Raw genomic sequence first — 19877 nt, 5'->3', positions numbered from 1 at the left:
TTTTGTTTTGTTTACCAGGCTTCTAGCATTGGTGTATAGGCAATCAGAAATTTCTTCTCTTCGTGTCTTTGGTTCCTTGATTAATTTTGTTCTCGCATCTCGATTTTTGCTGCGTGCTCATATCTTAACCTCTTTTACCCTCCCCTTTGCTATTCGTTTAACACTATCCTGACTGCTCTTGCCAGCCTGTCCCTGAGGAGATTGGTCCCCCTTCTACTGAGGTGGAAGCCATCCAAACTGTAGAGCCTCCCCCTTCCCATAAAAGGCGCACCACTGTTCCACAAAAACAAATTCTCCACTGCTTACCTTGTCAGTGATTCACTTCTGGAATCTTCTGCCTTCTTTTTTGCTTGTGGAAAGGAAGAGATTAGATTCTTAAATCAGTCAGACATGATGCTGAGCCTTTGAAAGAGTCTTGGGCCTTTGAGTTTTGTACACTAAAATCCCACAATGTTTGTTTTGAAAACCTGCTCCCTGAGCGTGGCTACCTGCCTGGTGGGCCCCAAGAAGCCCTGGCAGGTGCTGTCTGAAATGACATACACTGCTGCTAACCACTGTAGAGCTGGGCGAATAACTGAATTGTCAGTTCACTTGCAGGTCATACATTAAAAAAAAAAATTTGCTTCGGGTCGAACCAAATCCAAACTTGTGAAAATTTACCAAATCAGAAAAATTAGTCTGTTTAGGGGCTAACAAAAACATGTTTCATTTGCCCTGAAATGGATTTCTTCAGGCATTTGTAAGGGTAGATTCCAGAAGAGGTGACTTCCATTATAACCTTTAGCCTAGTGATTGCAACACTTACTTGGTATGACTTGGGCTTCAGTTTCCCCCTTTACCTGATGTGGAGAAGAGATTTGAACTTGAGTCTCCCACATTTCAGGGAAATGTCCTAATCGCCGAGGTATAGAATCATTCTCATTTGTAGCTGGATTGTAGAGCTCAGGGACTTAAATATGGAGTAGACTAAGGGTATGTCTATACTTAAAATGCCACAGCTGCAGCTGCTCCGCTGTAGCGCTTCAGCATAGACATTCAGTACAGCAACAGGAGGGATTCTTCCATTGCTGTCATTAATCTACCTTCCTGAGAGGTGACAGCTAGGCTGACAGAAGAATTCTTCTGTCAAGCTAGCACTGTCTACACTGGAGGCTAGATTGGCATAGCTGTGTCTCTGAGATGTGGATTTTTTCACACCCCTGAGAGATGTAGCTATGCTGATGTACATTTTCAGTGTAGACCCGCCCTTGGAATTTCTTTGAGTCAGGGGTGCAAAAACTTTCTGGAATTTGTGTCTCAAGTAAGAGTAAGAAAATTGTAGGGAAAGGCTACATATCTAACTGATCTAATAACCACCTGGAAAATAATTTTGGGAGTAAGCAGACTCTGCAAGGAAGAAGGGATTGATCATCAAAGGAAACTATGCCTTGGAGGTCAGAAAGTATAGGAAGAAAGTGAGAATTGCCAAAGTCAAGGAATTCCTTGCAAAGGAAATTAAACAAGTAATAAAAGGATCTTTAACCATATAAATAAGAAGAGACTAAGTAAATAAGTGGAGCCCCTAAGCAGTGAGGATGCGATAAAAATTAAGGATAATCTGAGTACGGCCTGAAAATTAAATTAATACTTTGCCTCAGTAAAGATGATAATGTAGATCATGGGGGCAAAGACAAGATGGCAAATAGGAGTGAGTGTATAGAAATGTAAATTAGTACATCCATGTTGGAAGCAAAACTCAAAGAGCTTAATGCGCTCAAATCAGGAGGTTCAGGTATACCAAAAGGTCCCAGAATACCGAAAGAACTGCCACATGAAATTGCAAGTTTGGTAGCAAGGATTTTTAATAAATCTATCAAATTGGGGGGTGGTACTGTATGACTGGAGAGTAGTAAATATAATACCTTAGGAGACAAAAAGTGATCCAGTCAACTGCAGATTTGTTAGTCTCACCTCAATAGTATGCAAAACTTTAGAATAAACTTTGAAGGAAAGAATAATTAAAGACATGGAACTAAATGGAAAATCAGATAAAATGCAACATTGATTTACCAAAGGTAGATCGTGCCAGACTAACATGATGTCTTGCTTTGATGAGATAAAAGATTTTTTAGACTAGGGGAAGTGGTAGATCTACTCTGTCTGGACTTCATTTAAGCATTTGACATGGTATCAGATGGTTAATCATTAGTTACGGTGGAGAAGATGGGGATTGGTACAAGAATTGTAAGGTGGATACAGAACTGGCTAAAGGGGAGATGACAAAGGGTTGTGCTGAAAGGAAACCTGCAAGGCTGGAAAGAGGTTACTGCAAGAGTTCCTCAAAGATGAGTCTTGGGACTGATCTTGCTTAATATTTTCATTAATGATTTTGGCATACAAAGTGTGGTAATGAAATTTGCTAATGTCACAAAGTTGGTAGGCATCATCAATACAAAGGGAGACTGGAATATTATACAGGAAGAATTGGATGCTTGCAGGGGGGAGAATGTCAAAGAAACCCACCACAGTAGCATTTAACTTCAAAAAAAGGAACTCCACAAAAATGAGAGAGCTTGTTAGACGGAAATTAGAAGGAAAAGTCACAAGAGTGAAATGCTTGCAAACTACATGGAAACTATATAAAAATATCATAGTAGAGGCTCAAACTAAATGTATACCCCAACTATTAAAAAAAAATTGGTAAGAGGACCAAAAAAGTCAGTATAGCTAAACCGCAGAGTAAAAGAGAGCAGGTAGAGGCAAAAAGGCATATTTTAAAAATTGAAAGTCAGATCCGAATGAGGAATATAGGAAGGAACATAAACTCTGTCAAATCAAGGGTAAAAGTATAATAAGGCAGGTCAAGAAAGAGTTTGAAGATCAAATAGCTAAGGACAAAAAAATCTAATAGCACGCTTTATTTTAAGTACATCAGAAGCATGAAGCCTATCAAACAGTCAGTGGGGCCACTGGTCGATCAAGGTGCTAAAGGAACACTCAAAGTCAAGGCCATTGTGTAGACTAAATGAATTCTTTGAAACAGTCTTCATTGTAGAGGATGTGAGGGAGAACCCCACACTCAAGTCATTCTTTTTAGGTGACAAATCTGAGGAACTGTCCCCAGAGTAAGGTATCCATAGAGGCGGTTTAGAATAAATTGAAGAGGTTCTGAAGGAACTATTAATTTTAAATTGCAGAACTACTAGCTCTGGTATGTAACCTATCACTTAAATCAGCGCCTGTGCCAGATGACTGGAGGATAGCTAATGTAATGCCGATTTTTAAAAAGGGCTCCAGAGGTGATCCTTGAAATTACAGGCTGGTGAGTGTAATTATACATACAAATCGTAGGTGGTTTAATTAGCTGCTGCCACTCAAGAAAGAGATCTTGGAGTCATCATGGATAGTTCTCTGCAAACATCTGCTCAAAGTGTAGTGGCAGTCAAATGCTAACAGACTATTAGAAACCATTAGGAAAGGGGTAGATAATAAATTTAAACTGTCATAATGCCACTATATAAGTCCATGGTATGTCCACACCTTGAATACTGTGTGCAGTTCAAGTTGCGTCATCTTGAAAAAGATATATTAGAATTGAAAAAGATGCAGAGAAGGCAATGAAAATGATTAGGTATATGGAACAACATCCTTACGAGGAGAGATTAAAAAGATTGAGACTGCTCATCTTAGAAAAGAGACAACTAAGGGGAAATATGATAAAGAGCTATAAAATCAAGAATGGTATGGAGAAAGTAAATAGGAAATGTTGTTATTTACCACTTTACATAGCACAACAACCAGGGGTCATGGATGTAATTAATAGGCAGTAGGTTTAAAATAAACAAAAGGAAGTACTTCTTCACACAACACACAATCAACCTGTGGAACATGTTGCCAGGGAATATTGTGAAGGCCAAACTAGTATAACTAGGTTCAAAAAAAATAATTAGATAAGTTCATGGAGGATAGGTCCAGCAATGGCTATTAGCCAGGATGGTCAGGGCACAATCCCATGATCTGGGTGTCCCCTAAACCTCTGTCTGCCAGAAGCTGGGAGCAGATACTGTGCATCACATGAGATTGCCCTGTTCTGTTCATTCCCTCTGAAGCATCTGGCACTGGCCGCTATCAGAGACAGGATATTTGGCTAGATAGACCATTGGGCTGACCCAGTATGGCTGTTGTGTTCCATGCTTATGACTTAAGCTTGAAAAATTTCTCCAGCACCAACTAGCACAGTGTTCTCAAACTGGGGTCACCACTTGTGTAGGAAAGCCTCTGGTGGCCCAGGCCGGTTTGTTTACCTGCACCCGTCTGCAGGTCTAGCCAATTGCGACTCCCACTGGCTGCTGTTCGCTGCTCCAGGCCAATGTCCCTTGGCCTGTGCCGCTTCCAGCAGCTCCCATTGGCCTGTAGCAGCAAACCGCAGCCAGTTGGAGCAGCAATCGGCCGGACCTGCGGTCGGGGCAGGTAAACAAACTGTCCCGTCCCTTCAGGGGCTCTCCCTACACAAGTGGCGACCCCAGTTTGTGAAACACTGACCTAGCACAAGGATGAAGCCTCTTTGCCCAGGTGAAGCAATATCTACACCTCATGACCCCCAGTAACAACACCCACAATTAAACCAGTTGTGTACTGGTTTTGTATTTTATTTGTTTGTAGCATTGTCAATCAACTTTCTATTTAATGAACTTTGACATTGTAATTTACTCTGCCTTTTGTGAGGTTTTTTAACCTGATTTTCCCCTTCTTGTTTCACTCCTCTTTTTCTTTCCTATTGTCTGTGTTTTAGGTGGTGATGTTCCTTCTTTTCCTTCTCTTCTTCTGTGGCCTTATACTTTTGTTGTTTTCTTTCCTACATATTATACAGTAACTCCTCACTTAAAGTCGTCCCAGTTAACATTGTTTTGTTGTTATATTGCTGATCAATTAAGGAACATGCTCGTTTTAAAGTTGTTTAATGCCTCCCTTCTAAGGTTGTTTGGCAGCTGCCTGCTTTGTCTACGGCTTGCAGGAAGAGCAGCCCCTTGCAGCTAGCTGGTGGGGGTTTGGAACCAGTGTGGACCGGCAGCCCTCTATCAGCTCCCCCATCAGCTCCCCGCTCCCCTAAGTTCACTCTGCAGCAGTTGCCTGCAGTTCAGCTGTGTCCCTCCCTCACACTGCCATCTATTGCTCCTTCCCTCTGCCTTGGAGCTGCTCACCGAGACTCTGCTTGCTGTGCTGGGCGGGAGGAAAGAAGAGGGGGGCTAATGTCAGAGTGTCCCCCTCCCCCATGCTCCTGCACGCCGCTTACCCCACCTTCCATAGAGCAGGGCTCAGGACAGAGGGAGCTTGCAGCAGATGTGGTTTCAGCAATCTGATCTAATTAACAAGTCAGTGTACTTAAAGGTGAAATGCGCATATCTCCCTTCATTCCTGCTGCCTTGCACAGTGAGAGAGAGAACCCTTGAGGGCTCAGCCACTTGCTAGTTCATCATTTAGCAGTAAGGAAAATATCCCACCCTCTGACTCCTTCACCTCAACCAAGCTTCACAATCATCATCACTGTGTACCAGTATTAAATTGTTTGTTTAGAACTTATACTTATAGTCTTTTGTCTAGTGAAAACAATTTCCCTGGAACCTAACCCCCTCATTTACACTAATTCTTATGGGGAAATTGGATTCACTTGACATTGTTTTGCTTAAACTTGCATTTTTCAGTAACATAACTGCAATGTTAAGTGAGGAGTTACTGTACCTTCTCACCTATGTTTTTGGTCTCGCATTTCTTCCACTTCTTCCCAAAGATCAGTCTTTCTCCGTCTATGCATCTGTATTTTACTCCCCCTCATTTGCTTTTTCTCTCACCCCTCATGCCCACCCTTTCTCTCTTTATACACCTCTTTCCCCCTACAAGTTCACCCATCCTCCCACAGGCTCTTTTCTGCATCCCGTTCTACCTAAAATAACAGCAGCCCCTGGACTGCCCTGCTTCATCAGTTAAGCCCCCTCCTGCAGGAAAATATTAGCAGTACTACTAGTCCCCCTTCCCTTTCTCTTAAAGGAATATTGGCTCCTACATCTTTCCTCTCCTAGGCTTTCCTTTTTGCTCAGGCTGTTCTGCTCCTCTAGCCCCAGTATGCCCACTTGATTTTTTTTTTGTTCCAAATTCCTTCTCGCCCCAGCAAGTGAGGTTTTCAAACCCTGTTTATGCATTCAAAATTACCCCCCCCCAAACCATTGACAGATCTTTTTAGTACTGCCCAAAACTATTTTTATACTTTAAACAATGATACTTGAGTGATTCAGGAAAGAAAAACAAGTAACACGTGCAAGAATAGTAATTTTCTCATCTTGTAATACATACATTTGGTCTGCTCAAGCCATGAAAAAGAAAATTATCTCTCCATCTACAGCTCCCATAAAATCAGTTTCTCATCTGACTTTATTATTCCTAGTTTCTGATTTGACAGTCAGTAATCTTGTCCATTGAACTGATGAATTGCTCTTTCTGCTGCCACTCTTCTCCCTCTACTGGAATACTGATGTATTCATGACATGCTGGAGAAATGTTTCAAAATAGTATAGTAAAAGCCAGCCTGAGGCCCAGCATGCAGAATTAGGCCCGATCAGGATCCTATATAGCAAAAACATTGTTGATTGGGGAGAGGGGGGAATAACAAGGTTTAAAGAGTAGATAATAGCAAGAAAGAGGGCAACCAACATGTATGTATCTGTTAAAAATAGATAAATAAAAAGGTGTATGTTTAACCGATTGGCACAAGCCGTTTTAAAGTAGTAACCATGTTTAAATAACTGGACCATTGTCAACATTTTTAACTGATAAATAGGCAAATATATTGGCTCATTTTAAGGGCTAGTTCATCATGTAATTTTGTTTCAGAATTAAGTCTTTTGTTTTACTTTTGGCTAAACTGGTTTATCTCCTTCAACAATGTGCAAAAAAAAAAAAAAAAAAAAAGAAACTTTATTGATTACAATGCCTGTGACAGCTGCCTCCATAACAAGCCAGAACTGTGTTAGCAAATAAGGACTGTGACACAAGTCAGAAAAATTCAACATCAAGACTATAATTATGTCTTTTAACTTTCCCTAGATATACAAGTATTTGAGCTCAGTAATGATGTGATAGGTTCCCCACCTAGATTCTATAGCAGAAAGAATAGTTTTGCATCATTCAAGAAAGAATTTGAGATCTGTTACCACCTGAATCACTTGCTTTTTTGCTTATGTCACAGACTTAATATTGAGTGTAATGTATGCATTTTACATAGTCTAGAAAACAACTGTCCAATTTGTCCACATCTTTCCTAAAGTGTGGCACCCAAAGCTAGATACAATTCGCAGTTGAGGCCTCACCAGTGCCAAGTAGTGAAGACCAGTTACCTGCTGTGTTTTACTTGGGACACTGGTTAATACACCCCAGAATGTGGTTTTTTTTGTTTTTTGTTTTTTTGCAACTGCATCACATTGTTGGCATGTTCAATTTGTATCGCACTATAACCTCTAGATCCTTTTCTTCTGTACTAATGCCTAACCAGTTATTATCCATATTGCATTTGTGCCTATGATTTTTTCCTTCCTAAGTGTAGTACTTTGCACTTGCCTATATTTTATTTTGTTGATTTCAGACTAGTTCTCACATTTATCAAGGTCCTTGCTTATAACTCCTCTGAGCTTGATGTTGTCCACGAACTTTATTTACGCATTGAAGTGGACAATCTGCTTATAAAGAGCATAAGTGGTGACTGGTAAATTGGATTCTTAAAATTCTTTAACATTTAATAATCTAAAATCCCAGTCCTGGAAACACTTAAACACATATGTGTACCATTGCTCACATGAGTAGTCCCATTGTCTTCCATAAGACAACATACATGAATGTTATGCATGTGCTTAAGCGTTTGCATGCAGGCTGTAGGACTTCAGTGGCACTACTCATTGCAGTTAAAGTTAAGCATGTGCATAAATCTTTGTAAGATTAGGATCTAAGATGTCATAAGGTACAGGTAAATACATTTGTTTACAGTATATGGCTCCGGTCTTGCAAAGATTTACACACCTGTTTAACTCTGTGCAGTGTAAGTAATCAGATTAAAGTCAGTTAGACTAAGCATGTGACTGAGGGACTAAGTGAGACTAAGCATACACTGCCATTTTTGTGGGTATAACTTACAATATGTCGCACAGGAGTGTGAAAAAACACACCTCTGAGCAACAGAAGTTACTCTGACAAAAGCATCCGTGTAGACAGCGCCATGTCGGTGATAGAGCTTCTCCCGCTGACATAGCTACCGGTGCTCATGAAAGCGGTTTTATGATGTTGAAGGGAGAGCTCTCCTGTTGGCATAGAGCCGCTACACAAGCAGTCTTACAGCGGCGCACTTGTATCGGTACATCTGTGCTGCTGTAAGCTTGCTAGTGTAGACATGGTCTAAGACTTCGCAGGATCAGTGTCTGTGATTTTAAATTGGTAATTTTACTTTAACATTTTAATTCACAGGGAAAAAAATCCCTGAATTTTAAAAATATTTTTGGAGTCAGTTCATAGAAGAGTTTAATTTTGCAAAACTTATGTTTACTTCCAAGCATGCAGAGCTGCTAATAATCAGAAATATTTTTCACAAAAGGTTTGTATCTAGGGCTGTCAATTAATCGCAGTTAACTCACGTGATTAACTCAAACAAATTAATTGCAATTTAAAAAATGTATCGCGATCAGTCACACTGTTAAACAATAGAAAACCAATTGAAATGTATTAAATATTTTGGATTTTTTCTACATTTTCAAATATATTGATTTCTAATACACAGAATACAAAGTGTACAGTGCTCACTTTATATTATTTTTATTACAAATATTTGCACTGTAAAAATGATAAAAGAAATAGTATTTTTCAGTTCACCTCATACAAGTATTGTAGCGCAATCTCTTTATCCTGAAAGCATAACTTACAAATGTAGATTTTTGTTGTTGTTACATAACTGAACTCAAAAACAAAACCAATGTAAAACTTTAGAATCTACAGGTCCACTCAGTCCTGCTTCTTGTTCAGCCAATCGCTAAGACAAACAAGTTTGTTTACATTTACGGGAGATATTGCTGCCTGCTTCTTATTTACAATGTCACCTGAAAGTGAGACCAGGTATTCGCATGACACTTTTGTAGCCGGCGTTGCAAGCTATTTACATGTGAGATACGCTAAACATTCGTATGCCCCTTCATGCTTCAGCCACCACCCCAAAGAACATGCTTCCATGCTGATGATGCTCATTAAAAAAAAATGCGTTAATTAAATTTGTGACTGAACTCCTGGGGGGAGAATAGTATGTCTCCTGTTCTGTTTTACCAGCATTCTGCCATATATTTCATGTTATAACAGTCTTGGATGATGACCCAGCACATGTTCCTTTTATGAACGCTTTCGCTGCAGATTTGACAAAACGCAAAGGGAAGGTACCAATGTGAGATTTCTAAAAATAGTTACAGCACTTGACCCAAAGTTTAAGAATCTGAAGTGTCATCCAAAATCTGAAAGGACGAGATGTGGAGCATGCTTTCGGAAGTCTTAAAAGAGCAACACTCGTGTTGCGGAAACTACAGAACCCAAACCACCAAAAAAGAAAATCAACCTTCTGTTGGTGGCATCTGAGTCAGAGAATGAAAATGAACATGCATTGGTCCGCACTGTTCTGAATCGTTATCGAGCAGAACCTGTAATCAGCATGGATGTATGTCCTCGGGAATGGTGGTTGAAGATGAAGGTATATATGAATCTTTAGCGCATCTGACATGTCAATATCTTGCAATGCCGCCTACAACAGTGCCATGCAAACGCCTTTTCTCACTTTCAGGTGACATTGTAAACAAGAAGCAGGCAGCATTATCTCCTGCATTTGTAACCAAAGTTGTTTGTCTGAGTGATTGCCTGACTGTAGGACTGAGTGAACTAAAGACTCTAAAGTTTGACATTTTAAAATGCAGATTTTTTTGCACATAATTCTACATTTGTAAGTTCAGCTTTCACGATAGAGATTGCACTACAGTACTTGTATTAAGTGAATTGAAAAATAGTTTCTTTTTTACAGTGCAAATATTCGTAATAAAAATAAATATTAAGTGAGCATTGTACACTTTGTATTGTGTTTGTAATTAAAATCAATGTATTTGAAAATGTAGAAAACATCCAAAAATATTTAAATAAATAGTATTCTATTATTGTTTAACAGTGCAATTAATCATGATTAATTTTTTTAATCATGCAGTTAATCACGATTAATGTTTGTAATCACTTGACAGCCCTAGTTATATCACTTAATTTAAATACTACTCAACACCATCTATTAGCTTAGGCAAAAAATGAAGATATTAAAAATAAAATGATGGGCAGTAGTTACAAAATCTGTGAATCAAAAAACATGACCCAGCAGTTTTGTGAACAACCAATAATTTGTGCGTGAATAACTGGAAAATAAAATTGAGTAAAAACAAAAGTGAAATTGACCTATTCAAAATATTTTAATTGTGCAATCTGAGTGGAATGTAAAAAGCAAAATTGTATCAATCTAATTAATATATTCAGTTTTAACAAAGTGTTTAGTTTTTAGGATTATTTTAAAATATCCGCTTTAAATGGGTTGTGCCCCTTTAAGTTCAGCGTGCCACTGAACAGTGGTCAGTGGAGCTACTGACATAAGAGCTTGAAGCAGTTAAGGATTCTTTAGAATAATTTGTCTTGCTAGTAATTTGTCATCATTTTAGCTTTAACTCTTTCTCATTAAATGAAGAGATTTTTTTTGCTGTTGCTGCTTTCTTTTAACCCCAAATAATCCAGAGCGTAGAAAGTTGGCAGCCTGTGTCTTCATTTGTGTTTTTGACAGATGTAAACGCGTGAAGAATCATAGCCTGGGAGAAGGGACAGTCACACAAGTAAATCTGCCTAGCTGGGGAAAATAATAATGCGAAACGTATTAGATATTAAACGGCACCTTTTAAGGAAAGATTGGTGGGTGACCCTTGTGAAAGGAGTATGTATAGGGTGGGGTGAGGATGAGTTACATACATGGGGTTAGTTTCCTGCTTGTTTCCTATAGAGCCTCTACTCCTGGGCGTGACGTGAAGACTTTAAGGTGGGGAGGGAGGCGCCCTGTTTAAGGGAGTCTCGTGAGTGCTGCTGGGCAGAAATGACCTACGTTAATCGGCTCAGACAATTTGTGCAGGGGGAGATGTGGGTTAGTTATTTCTAAAATGACAAAGCCGTAGCTGATGAAGACGTTACTCTATCATCCCTTCAGCCATAGACCTCCTCCCACGAGCCTGCCTCTCGGAATTCACTTGTTCGGGACGGGAGGGGTGGGTGATGTGGACTTTGCTTTTGTCGGGTCTTCACCTCCATTCCTTTTTGCTAAGCAGCTTCTTGAGTAGGAATTGTAGGGCTGTGGGAGGAGAACAGCTGCGTTTATTGCCACCAGTGACCTAAAAGCGACTGTGGGGGCACAAGGGGAAGGGAACATCCCGGCTCGCCTACGAGACTTATCCACCGTGGCCATGAGGTGGGATCCTAGAACACTGCCGCGCTTCAGCGAGACTCTGAAGGGCCCCTCCCGCCCCCACAGGTGCTTGTAGAAAGTCAAGGGGGCCCCGAACCCAAGGAAGAGGCTGGCTCTGCTGCTGTGAGTATCCGTAGCGGCAGCAGCCCGCTGTCTTGGTGGTGGGCTGGTAACATCTCGGAGCCTCCTTAACCGCGGCGCCACCTTAAGAGCCCTCTGACTTTTCTCGTTACATTGTAGCAGCGGAAAGAATGTCGGCGCGGGCCGTGGGTGACGTCAGAGGGGAACAGCGCAGAGCGGCGGCTGCGGCCAGGCAGCGGCGGCGGCGGCCCCGGCACGGAGGAGGAGGAGGAGGCGGCGGCGGCGAGAGCGGCCCCGGCCCCGGCCCCGGCCCCTCCGCCACCACAGCGGCAATGGCGACCGTGGGAGAGCGCAGGTCCCTGCCCAGCCCGGAGGCGATGCTGGGGCAGCCCTGGAGCCACTGGGTCGATGCTGTTAAACTTCACGGAAACGACGGTGAGCAGAGCGCCCCCCCTCCACGTTCCCCGGGGAGCTCGGGAGCGCCCGAGCAAGGGGCCACCCGAGCCGGGCACCGCTCCGGGAGAGCTACCCGCGGGAGCCTTGGGGGCGGAGCGCCGCCGGGGGAAATCTGTGCGAGCTCCCGGGCCGGGACCTTCCTCCCCGGGATCCTGGGCACGCTGCTGGAGGAATCTGTGCGAGGCAGGGTGTTTCCTGCAAACACCCCTGTCTCCGGGATGGGTCCTGGATGCACTGGTTAGAGGGTCTGCGTGAGCCCGGGGACGGGAAACTCCCCATCCCCAGGATCTTGGGAGCGCTGGTGGGTGTGTGAGAGAGAGACATACTGGGGAGCACCTTGAGCCCCTGCGATCCCAGGTGCACCAGTTGGAGATGTAAGTAAGTCCTAGGGGCCGCCCCCGGTATTCTGCATACTCTGATGGAGGAGGTCTGTGTGAACCTCTGGTGGGGCATCACTCTTCATAGGTACACAGCTGGAAGAACTGTGTGAGCTCTGGGATCCTGCACCTTTCCTCTAGGATCCTGGGTGGACCGGTGTTCTGTACCTCTCATCTATACTGGTTTTTATGGTAGGGAATGGTGCATATGCAAGTTCCATGTGCCAGTCTCACCTGTATGTACGTATAGGACCGCACGGGGTTTTGGCAAGTGTACTGGTGAGTGACTGCATCACCACGACTCTGTAAGCTCTGTGTAGGCTGTGTTGCCTAATGTCTGGGTGTTGGTTTTGGTTTTGTTTTTTAAGGAACAGCATTGGAAGAAAGTTTCAAGGAGTATGGGAAAAATCGAGAAGCAATGCGACTCTGTAGAGAAGGTGAGCATGATTTGTTATTAAGATGAAACATGCATGAAGAGGTTTCCCTGCTTGTAATTATGTTGTTGTACGTGCATGTGGAGATAACTCACCTGATCTTCAAGACCATTGTTTTGTATCTAAGGTTCCTTAGTGGGTGTCTTAAGGTATCAAATGGCCTCTTAACCAAAGGTATCATAATAAATCTGGCTGACTTACCATATTATTCAGACCAGGTTTTTAATTGGTTAACATGATGATCTTTGTCCCTAAATAGTCTCTAGCAGGCCACAATGTCTTTGGGAGCAGCACCCATGGACCATTCTACAGTATACTCTGTTGTTTTTTAAATTGACTTGATCAGTTCTATTTTAGTACTAGAGCACTGATCTACCTTTTTTCCCAATCAAGTCAGTGCCTCATGTTTATTACTTAGGACACTGTTAATACATAGTGGGAGTGATATACAGACAGCAAGCAGTGAAGCAAGGATAAACAGCCTGAACTTGGACAAATAGAAATACTATTTACAGGTGTAGACAGAAGTTGGTGAAGCATATACATTGTCAGCAATTTTGTAACTAGAGATGAAAAAACAGTAATAAGTCTTGTTTTCATGTTTGACTTGTTGTCTCAATTCACAGACACTGTTTCCACCAGGGCAATGGCCTCAGAATTTTCTAATGTTGCTAACAATGGTTGAGCTCCACTGGTGGTATTATCATTGGGAAGTGTAGCATATATGAGCCATGGGTGTGTTAAACATGGACTCAGTTAGACCTGTTTTGAGTAGTTTATATGACAGTTGAAAATATCAGTGGTAGTTTACAGCCAGGCTATAGTAGGGATCGGAGCCTTGCTAAGGCTGGTAGTGCTGACCTGCTGTAAGCATCAACTGGAAATTTGATGAGAATTTTGCTCCCAAAGACTGGGTCAAAATCAATAAGCAGCAGCCCTTATAGGAATTGCAGTGAGGTGCATATTATGTGACTCAGAAACACTGGGATATTTCTGCCATTGTCACAGTATAACGTATATTTTAATAATTGTTTTATAAGTTCATTCCTTCCACACAAGTGTGATAGTTTCATAGGTGCATAAATTAGCATTATTTGTGTCTGCTATACTAAGTGTTGTGCAAAATATTACAGAAACATCAAAAATCTTTACAACCTTAACTAATGGAACCATGGCTCCATCAGTTAAAGCTGATTTTCAAACCTCTTTTTTCCTGCCTTCAGGTATTAAAATGCAAACTTCTAAGGCAGGTGTTCTCAAATTGGGGATCGGGACCCCTCAAGGGGTAGCGAGGTTATTACATGGGGGGTTACAAGCTGTCACTCTCCACCCCAAACCCCGCTTTGATTCTAGCATTTATAATGGTGTTAAATATATACAAAGTGCTTTTAATTTATAGGGGTTGGAATTTGCACTTCGAGGCTTGCTATGTTAAAAGGATCACCAGTATAAAAGTTTGAGAGCAACTGCTGTAAGGCTTCTATATTTTGAAGGTTAACAAGGTGAATGAGATTCTTCCTTCACAGTCATGCAGCTTGCCCCCTGAGACTACACGGAGCCTATTGACTTCAGTCTCCTGAACAAGTTGCAGGATTGGGGCTTAAATTTGAAGGGAATTCATAACATACTATTAGAATGTGAAAAACAACATTCTGTCAAGATTCTAAAAGGTCTATTCATTTTCAGCCCTCTGTCTTGGCAGTTCATTCAAATTTTAAGTCTGAATTTGATGGGATTATAATACATATTATGTGGTTCAAAGGGGACCTCTCTTTACAAAACAAACAAAACAAACTCTTGTATTAATGCTTTAATGTTTGTCAGTAGTGTTGATGGGCAACAACAAATGCCAGCCTGTATCCATTTAATAATCCAAAGCAGACAGAGAAAACTTTATAACTAAACCTTTTGGCCAGGGAAAATGTTGCATGCTAGAAAATTTGAACAGGGCACCTTTTTATTCATGACTGGATACCTGCAAACTTTGGACCTCTGCACCAAAAATATATAGTCTGTTTTATCTATTGTATTTCTGTGCCCACCATTACCAGAATATCTTGAGTGCCTGAGAATCTTTTTAATATTTATTCTCACAGCACTCCTAGAAAGTGGGGCAGTGCCATTATCTGAGGGACCGTGAGACCAAGGCCCAGATCCTCAAATATTTAGGGACCTAACCCTGTCAGTATTTTTGAGCAGCTGGGCCTAAATGACTTGCCCAAGGTCACACAGGAAGTTTGTGACAGAACTGGGACTTGAACTTGAGTTTCTTAAATCCCAGGTTAGCAACGAAACCCCTGGACCAGGGGTTGGCAACCGTTCAAGAAGTGGTGTGCCAAGTCTTCATTTATTCACTCCTAATTTAAGGTTTCACGTGCCAGTAATACATTTTAATGTTTTTAGAAGGTCTCTTTCTATAAGTCTATAGTATATAACTAAACTGTTGTTGTATATAAAGTAAATAAGGTTTTTCAAATGTTTGAGAAGCTTCATTTAAAATTAAATTAAAATGCAGAGCCCCCCCGGACCGGTAGCCAGGACCCGGGCAGTGAATGCCACTGAAAATCAGCTCGCGTGCTACCTATAGCACACATGCCAGAGGTTACCTACCCCTGCTCTGGACCATCGTGTCTCTCAGTTGGTAGCTACTTCTCTCTCACTCCAAGCTGCCTCTCCTTTCCCTTCAGTCGACACCCTAAATACAATCATTTGGTCTCAGATCCTCAAGGACGTTTACCAAAGATAGAGTCTCAGTGGACCCTGTCTAGTGTTGCTTTTTAAGATTCGTATCCTTCCATGCTGTGCTTTGAAGCACTGCATGGACTACAGCAGCTGGTGTGGAGCGTGAGCCCAAGATTTCAACCAGACTTTCGGATTGGGAGGTCTTTGGTGGCTGGGAGTGAAGACTAGACACCATTTAGCTCAGGGAGTTGTATTTTAAAGTATTCAGTGTACTGAAATCTTTTCGCAACGTTCAATATTTTACATGTAAGATTGTGCTGGAAATAATTCAGTACAAGTATTTTTATCTACGTAGTTTATATGACAGACTGTGCTCCAGTTCATCCACTCAACGTCTTACCACCTACTGTCCGTGAACCAACCAGGGATTCAATTCCCCTGCAAACCAGCTTCTTGCCGTGGGACAAAACCACACCTTATTGCACTGTATTCACTAGATACTGTTCAGAAACAATGATGCATAAAGCCTAATCCTTTTAATGTACCTTCCCAATACGAACTTGAAACCTCAGGGTAGGGTAACATTCATATTCATCCTTCTTATCGCAGATGACTCTTGCCTCCCCATACTGGGGGAATGGGGGGGGGCACACTCTAAAGAGAAGGACACACTCCATGTGTCTCCTCTGCCCAGAGACCCCCCACCCTATGTCAAGCACAGGACCTCTGTGCTCTTCCTGCCCCACCAGAGTTACCTGCGGTTGGGGGACACTATCTTATTCTTGATGCACCTCTCCTGCCCCCCACCCCCACCATGTTTGGCCACTGTCCCTGGCAGCTGGGCCTGGCTGGGGGGCGGGACGGAAGTATTTCTCACGCGGCTGAAGCTGGCCACTCCGGCTCGCTGACTCTGTGGGTGCAGCAGCTGCTTGTGAGAGCCTTGCTGGTGAGGTGGTGTCGGCCATGCAAGCCAGACACATGCCAGAGGAAAGAGGGGACTCCGGCTCGCATGGGCTCCATCTCCAATAGCTGGGCCTGGGCAGGGGGTAGCCCACCAGCCCCTCTCCAGCCAGGCTCATTCTCAGGCAGCTGCCACGCTGCATAGAGCAGTGACTCGGAGCAGCCAGAGTGAGAAGCAGCTAGTCCCACCCCTTCCGTTCCCCACCCAGGCTCGGATAACTGATAGTGGTAAACTTACGAGCATCTTTTTGCTAATTTCATTTTAGACAGAACTTTAGTTATTGTGATATTTTTAATTTAATTTTAGTAATTGCAAATACAGACACTATGATGGGTGGGGAGTTGTTAAAGATATCTGCTATCAACTTTCATCAATATATAAAACCCTTCCAAAGTGGTTAGGGGAGAAAATTGTGTTTGGTTATTAGATACGTTCGTGTCTTGCCTATCCTGGAATGCCCTGTGGTGACAAAAGAGCTAATGGAATTATGACATCACAAAATCGAAGACAGAGTAACTGAGAGAGAGAGAGGGCATTTTGCTTAGACAGTTTAACAAAAAACAGACACAAGCAAAGAGTTTTAATATCTACTTAAATTCTGATGTCTAATGAACACATGAGATGCCGTACTTTCACCCTGTTGTTTCAGTAAATTCATGTGCGCACACATTATACATGTGAGGGTCCCTGTCCCAAGAAGTCCACCAGGAAAAAAGAGAAGACCAGGCTTGAGACACACGATATTTTTTAAGAGAAAAAACATACATGAAAAAAGAAACATTTTAGAGTTCTCTTTATATCCTGTTGATGGGGTAGGCCCTAGGTTCCTTCTTCAGTTTTTCACAGTGGTTTACAGATGACCTGCAACAAATGAAGCATAAGGGAAGACAGCATTTGTGGTGGAAGTCTTGGGCTGACTTGGATGTCTCAAAGAATTTTTGATTTCTTATGCCATGGTTGAAGAAGTGGTTCTTTGTCTCCATTATAGCATCCACAAAGTCTGCCAGTGGATTTTTTTTCTAGCTGATGGTTCTCAATGGCTGATTAGAGTCCCTACTATCATGAGAAAATTTCTGATTACTTTGTGGACAAAATTGAATAGATTCACCTATCTGCTTGGTGGCTGTAGAGTCAGATCTGAGGGGGCAAATGTTAGGTCTTACTGGATTGAGTTTAGGACAGTAATGCTAACTAACATAATGCTGGGAATACTTCATGTCACTACTCGTCCACTGAATCTATGTTCTTCCAGTCTGGTAACAGCCAGTGGAAAAGTACTAAGTCCTTCTTATGAATGGAGATTAACTCTTCCCTTATTGAGACCTTGTCTTCACTAGAAAATTAACACAGTCTTGAGGAATCATATGCTCTGATATGACTTTGCAATTAACATAGACAGGGACAAGTTTTTGTTTTATATGTCAACTGGCTGTGATTAAACTCTACTGGAACTATAGGCTTAATCATTGCCAGCTGACAAGACGTTAAACACAGCTTGTTCCTATCTGTATCCACTACAAAGTCACATTTAACACCATGCTAGTTAACACGATTCTACAAGGTTATTCTAAAGCTACCTAATTTTCTAGTGAAGACAAACCCATGAAGAAGTTAGTATAACATTTGCTCAAGAAGTCAACAACGCTCGACACTCACAATATGGCTAACTGTTGTCCGGTATTGAATCTTGGTTTTTTGGTTTTTTTTTAAATAATGTAGAGAAGATTGTGGCAAAACAACTCTAGAATATCTAGATGCTTCAGATCTCCTTGTCAGTCAGGGTACAGACGTGGATATGAGATAGAACTGCATTGGTAGATGAGTGAAGATGGGGGTCCTTTCTGATGATAGATCTATCAGCAGCTTGCTGTACTCTTCCTCATCAGGTGTTGCTGAATCACCTGTATACTTCAGTGCAAGTGGATGGTGCTGCCTTGAGTGGCACTATTTTTGCTTTGAAAAGCATTCCTAGAAGGGGGTTGAGATAGTGGCACTTCCCTAAAGGTGCTGTCATGTGAAGTTCAATAGAACTTATTGTATCTCCCCTTCTTTTTTGTGCATATGGGGCTGCTAGGAGGGTTAGTTAAAAGGTATTTGCTGCAGTGCTCTCAGTGTGCTTATGACACTTTTATATCACCTGATCCAGTCAGTGTATATGTACACTGCAGTTAGACCCCCGCAGCAGCCCGAGTCCCCTGAGCCCGAGTCAGGTTTCTTATTGCAATGTAAACATACCCATAGTCCAAACTCTGAAGCTCAATCCAAATGAGAGAGGGGCAATATTAGCAGGTTGGGGGAACAACTAGAAGATATGATGCTGATTAGGAAGCCTAAGCAAAAAGTTAAGTTTTATTCGGTTGAGTGTTGATGAGTTGATTTCACGTTCTGTTTAGGGCTTTTGGTGGAGCTGCTGGGTTGAGATTATTTTTGTTTTGTTAAATCATGTCAAAGGTTCCAGATAGGCCCTTGTTTGCAAATATTTTATGTATATTTTTATTAAATTGAAATAAACTACATGAGCAAAAAGGCACAACAGTCTTAAAAACAGCCTTTGCAAGTCACATTTAATATTTTATCAGGAAAATTTCCTCTGTATATCTCATTTTCTGTTAATGGAATATTAAGATTCAGACATCATACAAAGTGTTTCAAGAGCCCAGGAGTCTTTTGGATATAATAAAACAGTTACAGGTGGACAGTAAAGGTGAGTTATGGTGCTTTAAAAATCATAAGTGTTTCTGTTAAACAGTTTGAAAAATCTGAGGTAATGCTATTTATAGGGTTATCTATACAGTCCACTTTCATTCTCTCCATCCCTTTGTTTCTTATTTGAAACCCAGGTTTTGATTTTGACATCAGTTATTGCAGAGGAGATGATTGTGGTGCTACAAATAGAATGTCATGTTAGATTGTAAGCTAGGACTGTGTCTTCTTTTCTGTTTGGACAATACTCAGCCTGTTTTGGGGGTACTATAATAATATAACTCTGATCTTGCAAGATATCTAGTGCCTCCATGGGAGTCAAGGATACTGAGTACACCTCTACCCCAATTATAATGCTGTCCTTGGGAGCCAAAAAATCTTACCACGTTGTAGGTGAAACCGCTTTATATTGAACTTGCTTTGATCTGCCAGAGTGCACATCCCTGCTCCCTCGGAGAGCTGCTATACCACATTGTATCCGAATTCGTGTTATATTGGGTCGTGTTATATTGGGGTAGAGGTGTACCTCAAACCCTATAAGAAGCAAGAACGACGAGTGCTTAAATTCTCTTTCATACACATGTGATCACCAAAAAGTCACCATTAGCCAGCAGTTCCCACAAGGTGTTATCGGAAATTAGCACAGATTTCCC

The 19877-nt window shown here is 41.7% G+C and overlaps 1 protein-coding gene across 3 annotated transcripts in view; it reads left to right on the top strand.

Moving 5' to 3' along the window:
• The window catches only part of ATXN7 (ataxin 7), a 128997-nt gene that overhangs the window by 34347 nt on the left and 74773 nt on the right, over positions 1-19877 (top strand). For all 3 annotated transcript variants that reach the window (XM_030571334.1, XM_030571333.1, XM_030571335.1), the window contains exons 3-4: positions 11771-12046; positions 12813-12881. In XM_030571334.1, coding sequence (XP_030427194.1) covers positions 11771-12046; positions 12813-12881 — 345 coding nt within the window. The remainder of the gene's footprint in view (positions 1-11770; positions 12047-12812; positions 12882-19877) is intronic.

The sequence above is a fragment of the Gopherus evgoodei genome, chromosome 7 (genome assembly GCF_007399415.2).
Source record: "Gopherus evgoodei ecotype Sinaloan lineage chromosome 7, rGopEvg1_v1.p, whole genome shotgun sequence".
Lineage (NCBI taxonomy): Eukaryota > Metazoa > Chordata > Testudines > Testudinidae > Gopherus > Gopherus evgoodei.
The sequence above is the reverse complement of the archived record's forward strand: the minus strand, read 5'-3'. Positions and strand labels throughout refer to the sequence as shown.